The sequence below is a fragment of the Marmota flaviventris genome, chromosome 17 (assembly GCF_047511675.1).
Source record: "Marmota flaviventris isolate mMarFla1 chromosome 17, mMarFla1.hap1, whole genome shotgun sequence".
In the NCBI taxonomy this organism is placed as follows: Eukaryota; Metazoa; Chordata; class Mammalia; order Rodentia; family Sciuridae; genus Marmota; species Marmota flaviventris.
The window spans coordinates 67,974,726-67,986,426 of NC_092514.1; the positions used below are offsets into that span (position 1 = coordinate 67,974,726).

Consider the following 11,701-nt stretch of genomic DNA (forward strand, 5'->3'; position numbering starts at 1 on the left):
GAAGCTCAGACAGGAGAAGCTTGAATTAAAGCCAGCGTCTGCAACATAGGGAGACACTGTCTCAAAAGAAAAAACAAATGGAAAGGTCTAGGGATGTTGCTCAGTGGTTAAGCACCCTTAGGTTCAATCCCTAGTACCAAAAAACAAGTCTGAAAATAGGCAGTGTTCTCTTGTCTGAACATCTGCTTCATTATATGAAAACCTGACTATACATCACTGCTTTGGTTTGAATGGGACCTTTCTATAAATTCACATTGCAACTTCATCACCTTGGTGATATAAGGGGTAGGCCTTTGGGGGAAGTGATTAGATAACTATCCTCATGAATGTGGTACTACCCTCATGGATGAATTAGTGCCTTATCAAGGGCTGTGGGGAACCAACTAAGGCCCTTTCTGCCCTTCTGCTCTTTCACCATGTGAGGACACTTAGATGGTGACATCTGTGAGGAACATAGACTCTCAGTTTTCTAGCACCTAGATCTAGCATTTTACAGGTTTCAAAACTGTGAAAAACAAATTTCTGTTCTTTTTAAATCACCCAGTCTCAGGTAGTTGATAAATCACAGCATAAATGGACTAAAAGCATCAACTTTCACAACAATCATGATGCCCATGGGATTAGTTTACATTGAACATTAGACCTTCTCAGGTGGGTACTTACTTCTATAATAGCAGCATTAATGATAGTCTGCAAAGTCACAAATCCTCTTTCCCAGTATCTGGACAATACACATGAATATTCACCATAGATTTCCCAACAATGATCTGTAAGCACAAAGAAAAGAATAACCATCAGTATGGGACAAAGACTGTTGGACACTAAGAAGCAAGAATCTAAGAAAAGACAATACAGGGGAGACTTTGCCAGTCAGAATATTTAACTATACAGAAGAAAGAAGCACATGAAAGTTTAAAAAGGTAATTTTACTCATGAAGACCACAGATTCATAGAAGATATTAGAAAACAAAAAGTAAATAAAAGGAAACACTGTGTTCCATGCTATTTCTCAAAATATTAAAAACACCCCAGCCCTACAACTTTCTTTGCACTCAAATGTTCTCCTTTTAGATGGACGTATGGCTCACTTCTTCATCCTGATCTCCTCTCTCAAGTAACTTCATCAAACAGGTCTTTCCTGATAGCTATATATAAGGTATATAAAATAGCTCTTGAGTTCTTTATCTTTTAACCTGGCTTTGTCATACTTTGTGGTGGGTATGATTTTTCTCCCATCCCCTGTCCCAATTAGCATGAGTAGGAAAGAACTGACTCTACTAGTCCCATTGCCTCTGCTTCCTAGAGGGTCTTCTAATTTTTTGCCCTCTATCCCTTTCAGCTGCCTCCAGCATCAGCTCAGCCACCTGTCAGCTCACTGGCAGGATTCATTACATTCTCCCTGAGTCCTTTACAATCTATTCTCTGGCTGCATCAGGAATGCTGTCTTAGTCTTGGAAACCTAATCACAACCTTCCTTGCCTCGACTGAAGTACCTCAAGGGCTATCCAATGCTTGAGGTCTATGAGATGCCAGAAGATCCAGCTTCCTCTGCCTATTATACTCCTCTTCAGTATCTTCAAGATCTAATAAGAGATCCCCTTTCTCCCTTCAGGTCTTTTCCATTTGCTTTTCCTCTTTCTGCCCCCTGAAAGCAATGCCTTCTGGTCTTGGTTTAAACATCCTTTCCCTAATTCCACAGTTCACCAGGAATACCAGTCTAAGTCCCCACAAGAACCTTTCCTTGCACTTGTCCTTAATTCTTCAACATCTGACTTTCCTGATAAATTGGAATTTCACCTGTCATGGACCGATCAGCAGACCTGTCAGTCTTGATCACACCTGCATACTTCCAGTCATATACATGCATACTCAATAGATATATGTTGAATTATTCTACAGGTTTTTTTTTTAGAATCAGCTTCTAGTGAGAGGCTAGTTTATCTAGTTTGTCTTGGAATAAGTTCAACAATAAATGTTATTCTATTTTCTCCTGTGCCATTGAAAAAATCTATATTGCCCATCCCCACCTGTTCCTATGTTGAAAACATGAAGACAGACATAATTAAATTTTATATGAAAAGTCACCTGTTAAATCATCTCTCAAAAATGGAACATAATATCCTCGAATAAATTTTAACTTGTAAGAGAAAGTGTCACTAAAGATGATTCCCATTGCATGTGGGAAATACTCAAAAAGTACTTCATCCATGTCTTTTTTATCTGGTACCCCAATGATTCTTGTTCCTGCAAATTATAAGGTAAAAATAGACATACAAAATTGTAATTGAGTTTCCTCAACACAAAATATTCAACTGTCTTCACATGTTTTTATTAGTCTCAACACTAATATTATTTTCCATTTAAATCAAACTTGAAATAAAAGTCAAGTGGACATTTTTATTTTAATTCTTCAGATTCCAGAATCAGGAGACATATATGAGAATGAAGTGTTTTCTTTTTTTAAATGACAGGCATCAGGGAAAGTTTTATGTATACAAAAAAAACATTATGGTGGGATTAGTCAACATTATACAATGAAGTTATGAAAACTTAGAGGCAATTGTAGTCACTCTACAGCTGAGTATTCCAGATTCCAGATTCACTAAAGAAAAGAAATTGTACGACCTTTGTCCTATGCAGAAACCAAAATAACAAACAACTCTATTTATAACAACCAGAAGCTTCACTTGTTAGAAATTAAGTATTAAAGACACTTCTCAGAATATGATATACAATCAATCAACAAATATATTAAAAAAATGTTCATCATTGCTAGCAATTAAAGAAATGCAAATCAAAACCATTCTAAGATTTCATCTCACTCCAGTCAGAATGGCAGCTATTATGAAGACAAACAACAATAAGTGTTGGCGAGGATGTGGGGAAAAAGGTACACTCATACACTGCTAGTGGGACTGCAAATTGGTGCAGCCAATATGGAAATCAGTATGGAGATTTCTTGGAAAATTGAGAAAGGAACCACAATTTGAACCAGCTATCCCTCTCCTCAGTCTATACCCAAAGGACTTAAAAGCAGCATACTACAGGGACACAGCCACATCAATGTTTATAGCAGCACAATTCAAAATAGCTAAACTGTGGAGCCAGTTTATATATATATACAAAAAAAAAAAGATAGAATATTACTCAGCAATAAAAGAGAATGAAATCCATTTGCAGGTAAATGGATGTAGTTAGAGAAGATAATGCAAAGTGAAGTTAGCCAATCCTGAAAAACTAAATGCTGAATGTTTTCTTTGATATAAGGAGGCTGATTCATAGTGGTATAGGGAGAGGGAGCATAGGAGGAATAGATGAACTCTAGATAGGGCAGAGGGGTTGGAGGGGAAGGGAGGGGGCATGAAGTTAGAAATGATGGTGGAATGTGATGATCATTATCCAAAGTACATGAATTGGTGTGAATGTACTTTGTATACAACCAGAAATATGAAAAATTGTGCTCTATATGTGTAATAAGGATTGTAATGCATTCTGCTGTCATATATAAATAAAAATTAAAATTTTAAAATTAAAAAAAAAAGTAAATAGATTCAAACCTGCTTGCTCATAAATAAAATATACAGTTTGTTCATCTTGGTTATAAAAAGACATAATTTAAAATGAAGACCTCTAAAGATGTTTATGAATTGAACTATATTCAGAAAAGAACAACCTTCTGATTATACTATGTTAGAAAAAAGCAATCTTCAAATTATCTATCTTTTCATAGTTATGAGATTACTGTTATATAACTAATATCTAATCTTTTACTGAGATTTTTGTTTATGAGCAATACATATTAATCAATGTATTTCCATGTTAAAACCACAAATATTTACCAATGGTTATATTTCTCCCATTTATTACTCTGCAAATATGAAATTATAAATCTGATGTTTCATTACTTTCCAGTAGGAATGTGGGCCTCCCTAAATCTAACTCTCATCAAAGCTAATTGTTCTGACTGCCCCCCCCACCAAAAACAACCTAACAAAATTGTATGCTATCTTGATGCTGAAATTGTTAGCAGAATATATCATTGTCACCTCAAATTAACATGTATACATCTTTTCAAAAATTATGTACTGATATCAGTAATACTTTCTTGCCATTAGTACACCTACCTTTCATTAAGGGAGCAAATGCTGTTGTATTCATTATCTTCTGGGTTATATTAGAGATTGGCATATACACAATTATTATAGAAGAGATATTAAATTTGTCTATCCTTCCCAGATCTTGAGGAGGTATCTCAGGTAACTGGGCATTTTCTCTGACTCCTGAAAGCAGACCCAGATACAGTCCTAGCAGTATTGGGAAGCCCCATTCCTATAAAATATTTGACAAAAAGAAGGAGGAGGAGGAGGAGGAGGAGGAGGAGGAGGAGGAGGAGGAGGGGGAGGAGGAAAGAGACGAGCTTAGATCATTTTCCTTTAAAATCAATCGATATCAAAGAACTGTTGATGACAAATTTCAGTTTTCCCATATAGCTGGCCTCTCTCCATTCTCCACTCTTCAAAGCAAGGAAAACCCAATAAAAGATAAATATTAAGTTAATATCCACATATATCCTTCTCAGATGCTAGAACTAAACTTTTGCACTAATTCATGAACTACTTCAGAAGCCATTTGAAACTAACAGGACACCTAATTGAGTGCTAATCTCTGAACTCCTAGGCAGCCAATTCAAGATTCCATGGGGTATTCCAGAGAGGGTTCATGGGGCAAATAGCAATGTTTTCTCAGTTATGATATCCTTATATCAAAAACTAAAGGAAATAAGAAGGAACTGAGTGTTAAAGTCTCTCTAGTGAATCCACAATGTCAAAAACCTCTTCGTCCTTTAATATCATGCTAGACTAGTTTCCCTGCCTCCTAAAATTAAGTGAGACCAAATGTTTGAGTTTTGACCAGTAGGATGTGGATAGAAGTGATAACATGCTACTTCCAAGCCTGGCTTGGGAACCCTCACACAACCTTCCATACTCTATATCAAGTCTTCCTTTTTCTCATCTACTGACTGGATGTAGAGGATTCCATGAAGGTCTATAAGCCCTGGCAAGATGACCAGTCTCTAGTAGAAGAAGCCTGGGTCTCTGAATGACTATGTAGAGAAATTGTACCATCTACTCAACCTACTTCTCCACTACAACCTTCAGATTACAACAAGAGAGAAACAAATCTTTTCTTTGTTAAGCCACTAAGATCTGGGCTAGTTACCTGCAGTTAGCCTGCTGCCTGATGCAAACCCACAGTGGTGTGACTTGAAAATTCTCAGAAATAATCTTTAGGTAGAAAATTAACAGTCTTAAATATGAGAGTATAAAATTAACATTTCTCAATTTATGCTAGGCCAATTTTATTTCAATTTCTTGGTTCTAAGTGGATAACACGGTAGCTTTAACTGTTCATACAATTTACCATTTAATTAAAAGTACACTGAATTTCTCTTTAAAAATATGAATAGTACTGTTACTCTTTATAAATCTAGATTATTTTTCAAGGACTGTTATGCATTTCTCAATTAAACAAATACAACTAGAGACAACCTCAAAAATCAACATATCTGGTCTGTTATCTAAAGCGTAACATTTGAAATCATTAAGCAACAAAATAAAACTGGAGAAGGAGACAAACTGTCTTACATACCAATGCACTCTCTCTTTTCATCCTCCATTTCTTAAGAAAATTCTTACACAGAAGAGCTTGAGTTTGCTGATACACACTTATCTGTCTTATTCTCATTTTGCCCCTTCATTAAATAAACAAAGAGAAATAAACAAGAAAAAATAAGCATACTAAGAAAAATCATGATTATGTTTTTGAGTAAAATATTTACTACTTCTAAAATTTGTAAAAAAAAAAAAAAGGATTTAAAATTGTATTGCGATAATTCATGACTAAAGATTCACCTCACATATATTCACTTTATCTGGGGGTTTGAGAGATGATGGAGAGGTAGAGTGATTTGTTTTCACATTTTTCAGCAACAGAATTCTACACTTTCTAGAAAAACTATCATTTGAGTTTAGAACCTATAACTTCACTTTTTTGACCTTTCACAGCAGAATTCAATAATGTGAATAATTAAATTATATCTCTTCCTATTAATAGTCATTTCTTGCTCCTTGCACTTTAATGAAAATCTCAAAGCTAATCAAATTAATGTCAAAATTCAGATTACTTGAGTTCATGTGAATAATAAGTAACATTCATTAGTAATGACCCCAGTGAAAAATTTTCTTGTAGTATTTACCTTCAGATTGCAGTGGACAACTTTTAACAAAAAAAATTAGGCTGTGGGATCACTATCAGGACTCAGAGTGCATAAAATTGGATTCTGAGACACAGGAAGAATAAAACAATTTCCTTTAAATTTCTCAGGTTAGTCGCTGAATAATTCAGGAAACAAACTGTGAAACAAGTTTTAAAAAGAAGAAGAAGGAAAGAATGAATTATATGGGAAAGGAATTTCACCGGAGTGTTCTCAAACAAACAGAAGTCATTTTTGTTTTTCAGTTTTTTATAATCTCCAAATTTAATTATTCTTTCAGATTTGCATATCAAAATATTTATGCAATTCTCTGTTAGTGAAAACAGAAGTAAATTTTGCTATTTTCCTATATTTTACTGTTATATTTACAGGATAAAAGTTGTTTGGGAAAAAAATAGAAAAAATTTAGTCATTAAGTGTACAACATGAAAACATCTAAAAATTATGATTTTAACAGTGTCCACCCACATATTTGGCATACTACAGGAAAAAAAAAAGCTTTACTTACTGTCAGGAAAATTAGAAAAACTCCTCTGGAAATGGCAAATCACAGTTTTCTTGTACCTAGTGTAACAATGAAAACTTTAAAATGTATTGCTGCTGCTACATTTATTACCTAAGTAGGTGGCTACTCCTAGCAGTTCTTACTCAGATTGGCTTCGACAGAGGGGTGTAGTCAAGCCAAGCGGCACATGATGAACTTGTTTTGTTCTCTCTCCTTTTAACCCCTAAACCAATTATTCTGCAGGGAAATGACTATTCGGTGATTGGTTCAGAATAAAACATGTTTGTTCATCTAGTTTGTTCATCTAGTCTTTCAACTCCAGGAATAGGGGAGAAATGCTAAATAAGGAAAATTGTACTAGTCCATCAGACATCATGAGACCAAGAGGAAGGAAAGAGTAAGAAAAGAGTAAAGAAAAATATACTAACCAAAGTTACACTTGTATGAGAAATCTTTCTTTGTTTTCTTTTTTTTTTTTCTCCATTACTGATGGTTAAATATAACTGTCAATTATAAACTTGACCAATTCAGACTAAGTGGGCAAAACATGCTGGAGCTGAATTTTTTTTTAAGATATAAAAAAATTAAACATTTTTGGATCCAGCAATCCCACTACTAGGTACGTATCCAAGGGAAATAAAATCAAATCAGGGTAACTGGCATATCCATCACTTCATACATTTATCATTTCTTTGTGGCAAGCATTCCAAAACTTCTCTACCAGCTCTTTTGAAATACACATCATTGTTAAATACAGTCACTGTACTGTGCAATGGCACACCGGAACTTATTCACTTTTATAACCATGCATATGTACGCCAGCCTTGCCCTTTCCTGTCTCCTCTCCAGTCTCTTAACCTGTATTCTACTCTCTATTCCTGTGGGTCAACTTTTAAAGATTCCATATAAATATGAGATCATATAGTATTTGTCTTTCTGGGTATGGTTTATCTCACTCAACATTATGTTCTCTAGCTGAATTTTTTTAAATTTTTTTTCTTTCCTTTATTTATTTTTCTACTAAAGCTATACAAAAAAAAAAAAAAAAAAAGACTTCTGCCTTAGAGGAACTAAGATGCACAAATGAAGAATTAGGAACAAATTTCTTTTTTCCATTCTTTTAACAGTAAATGAAGGAATGGTAAGACTTGTGAACAAACTAATAGTAAATGTGTTACCAAGGACTAAAAATATTATAAGATTCAGGAGAATTTCTGAGCATGAATACTAGAAAAAAACGAAAATGTATTCAATTCTCATTTCAAAGTCTATCTCTCTGAAAAGAATTGCAAACTTTTCTTGACCTGCCCCAATAAATGGCAAAATAGGAAACCAAAGTTCATGTATTGGGAAATCTCAAATATTTGACATGGCTCCAAATCCACAGATGTTAATAATCAGAAAACTGAGAGATGTTCTGGAAAAAAAAGGGGATAATTTTTAAAAATTTACAACAGTTAAAACCATAATATTCTGCATATATTCCTCTCCTTAAAAATTAGTTCTAATTTAAAAAATAGTCAACAGTGAAAAATTACATGTTTTTTACATTGAAAACTGGCAAAAAACAAAGGAGATAGAGGTGTGTTAAAGGTCTCCTGGGTTGTGAAGAAGGTCACACATGTAAAATTTTAAATAAAATAGAACAATAATTTAGTTTAAGTCAATTGGAACACAGTTCAGTTTTCTAGTTTTTTATTGTTAGAGTTATTCTAAACACTTTGTACTCTAATTTAGGAATCATTTTTACTCTGCCTTCCTTACAATCATATTGGTAATATCATTACATCTACAATATCAATTATTTCTTGGATTAAATATATTTTCTTACTGTTTTTGTAGATGCTCTTTCTTAACCTTTTTATTCTGATTTATTTTCATTTGGGGAAGATTAATGTCTTCATTTAAATGTGAAGATTGCCCCACAATGTTGACCTATTATGATGAGGAAGCTCCAGCTTCTGACTAGAAGGACAGAAAATAGTGAAATGATGACTAGGTTAAATCCCCAAACAAAAGTTCAGATACATAGCCAAACTTCAAAAAAGGAAGAAGAAAAGAAAGTAATGAATATTAAGAAATAAAGAGAAGAAGGCATATACCCAGATGCTAAAAATGAAAAGGGAAATTAAAATTCCCTTGAACCATGAGCAGTTTTTGGACACTTGAGCAGGCCAAGAATATATTAGACCAAGACCCATGGCTCAGTGTCTTAATGTCCCTCTGACCTAGAGTGGATGCTTGACAGGTTGGGAAGCTGTAATCCATGTCCCTGCTTGAATCCAGCAGCTTTGCAATACTGTTCAGTGTTAAAAATATACCAGAAAACTTTAGCTACTATCCCAGGGAAAGTAAAGATGCATTTGTTGCCCAGTCTCTGTGGTATATGAAATACGAAACCCCTGAGCATGCATCCAAGTAAAGAAAGCAGGAAAAGGATCTATCTGCTTGGTAACAGGAAGGATACCACAGCAGTTAGCATGTGCTGAAGCCAAACTGGGGTCCTAATTCTGACTCCTCCATGCCCTTGCTGAATGTCTGTATGCAATCTGTTTCTTTCCCTCTCAGGTCTTTCACCCATAAAAATTGGAAAACAGTGTTTATATACACAAGGCCTTTGTGGGGATCAAATTCATTAATGTAAGTACAGTACGTAGAACTGTTTATGGAAAATTATAAAAGCTCAAAATATGTGATTTATATTTTTTTCTGGTTGTATACAAAGTATATTCACACCAATTCGTGTCTTCATACATGTACTTTGGATAATAATGATCAATACATTCCAACATCATTTTTAACCCCATGCCCCCTCCCTTCCCCTCCAACCCCTCTGCCCTATCTAGAGTTCATCTATTCCTCCTATGCTCCCTCTCCCTATCCCACTATGAATCAGCATCTTTAAATCAAAGAAAACATACAGCATTTGGTTTTTCGGGATTGGCTAACTTCACTTTGCATTACCTTCTCTAACTTCATCCATTTACCTGAAAATGCCATGATTTCATTCTCTTTTATTGCTGAGTAATATTTCATTCTGCATATATGCTACATTTTTTTAACCCATTCATCTATTGAAGAGCATCTAGGTTGGTTCCAAAGTATATCTATTGTGAATTGTGCTGCTATAAACATTGATGTTGTTGTGTCCCTGTAGTATGCTGTTTTTAAGTCCTTTATGTATAGACTGAGGAAAGGGATAGATGGGTCAAATGGTGGTTCCATTCCCAGTTTTCCAAGAAATCTCCATACTGATTTTCGTATTAGCTGCACCAGTTTGTAGTCCCACCAGTAATGTATGAGTGTACCTTTTTCCCCACATCCTCACCAACACTTATTGTTGTTTGTCTTCATAATAGCTGCCATTCTGACTGGAGTGCGATGAAAAAAAATTACAATTATCTTATATTAGACAAAGGGGCCAAAAACATGCATTGGAGAAAAGATAGCCTCTTCAACAAATGGTGCTGGGAAAACTGGAAATCCATATGCAACAAAATAAAACTAAACCCCTATTTCTCACCAGGCACAAAACCCAACTCAAAATGGATGAAAGACTTAGAAATAAAACCAGAGACCCTGCATCTAATAGAAGAAAAAGTAGACCCTAATCTCCACCATGTGGGATTAGGCCCCAACTTCCTTAATGAGACTCCTTTGGTGCAAGAATTAAAATCAAGAATCAATAAACAAATGGAATCAAACTAAAAAGTTTCTTCTTGGCAAAAGGGACAATCTGTATTTATCTGGTATTTATTTTACTGAGGTGAATAGAGAGCCTACATCTTGGGAGCAAATCTTGACCCTCACACATCAGATAGGTATATAAAGAGGTATATAAAGAACTCAAAAAGCTAAGCACCAAAAAAACAAATAACCCAATCAATAAATGGGTCAAGGACCTGAATAAACACTTCTCAGGAGATGATATACAATCAATCAACAAATATATGAAAAAATATTCATCATTGCTAGCAATTAGAGCAACACAAATCAAAGCCACTCTGTGATTTATAATTTTTGATATTTCTCCTCATACTACTACAAACTAACACCATTACTAGTATTCCAGAGCCCCACCTGGAAGATAAACAATTGTATAGGACTATGTCAAAAATCCATGGCACAAGATACCAAAAATTTATAAAGAATTCTTCCTACAAGTGAATCTCATAATTCACTAATATCTCTCTGTCTCTCTCTCTGTCTCTCTCTCTGTCTCTCTGTCTCTCTCTCTCTCTCTCTCTCTCTCTCTCTCTCTCTCTCATACACACACACACACACACACACACACACCAGTGGACCAAACAAATGCAAATATTAGTAAAGAACTAAAGACAATAGATACTATGAAAGCCTATAAAATATATATATCAAGTATTTAAAAAATGAAATTTAGCTAACATAGGAGACAATGAAAAGTAAAACTAATAGGAAAATCACTTATTAGAACATGAATACACACACACACACACACACACACACACACATATACCTATATGACAGTCTTGCTTAGTTGCTCAGGACCTTGCTGAGTTGCTGAAACTGGCTTTGAACTTGTGATCCTCCTACCTCAGCCATCCAAGCTAATAGGATTATAGGCTTTCGCCACCATGCCCGGCTAGAATACATAAATATTGAAAAAGAGTAATAATAGTTAATATTAAAATCAATGGACAGATTTTACAACAAATTAGACTGAGTGGAAGAGAAATCCTCTAGTCCTTTATAAACTGTATAATAGATTATTGTGAGCTGTAGTCCCAAACTGTGCTGTTGAACACTAGAACTTATCTTTCTGTTTTGACATTCATGATTCATCCTTCTTCTGTCACCCCTCACTCTCACCCTTCCCAGTCTCTAGTAACCACTACTCAACAATCAGATAAACTTTTTTGTTTGTTTGTTTAACTTCCACTAAA

The 11,701-nt window shown here is 34.7% G+C and overlaps 1 protein-coding gene across 3 annotated transcripts in view; it reads right to left on the reverse strand.

The window, feature by feature from the left end:
- The window catches only part of LOC114101288 (ATP-binding cassette sub-family A member 6-like), a 59,176-nt gene extending 52,222 nt beyond the window's left edge, over window positions 1–6,954 (reverse strand). For all 3 annotated transcript variants that reach the window (XR_011705122.1, XM_071603794.1, XM_071603795.1), the window contains exons 1-6: window positions 6,783–6,954; window positions 6,257–6,413; window positions 5,650–5,752; window positions 4,125–4,329; window positions 2,086–2,244; window positions 664–767 (exon numbers count right to left, since the gene is read on the reverse strand). Coding sequence is in view for 2 of the 3 variants with exons in the window: in XM_071603794.1 (XP_071459895.1) it covers window positions 664–767; window positions 2,086–2,244; window positions 4,125–4,329; window positions 5,650–5,745 (564 nt within the window). In the remaining variant the exon portion in view is untranslated. The remainder of the gene's footprint in view (window positions 1–663; window positions 768–2,085; window positions 2,245–4,124; window positions 4,330–5,649; window positions 5,753–6,256; window positions 6,414–6,782) is intronic.
- Window positions 6,955–11,701: the final 4,747 nt, after the last annotated feature.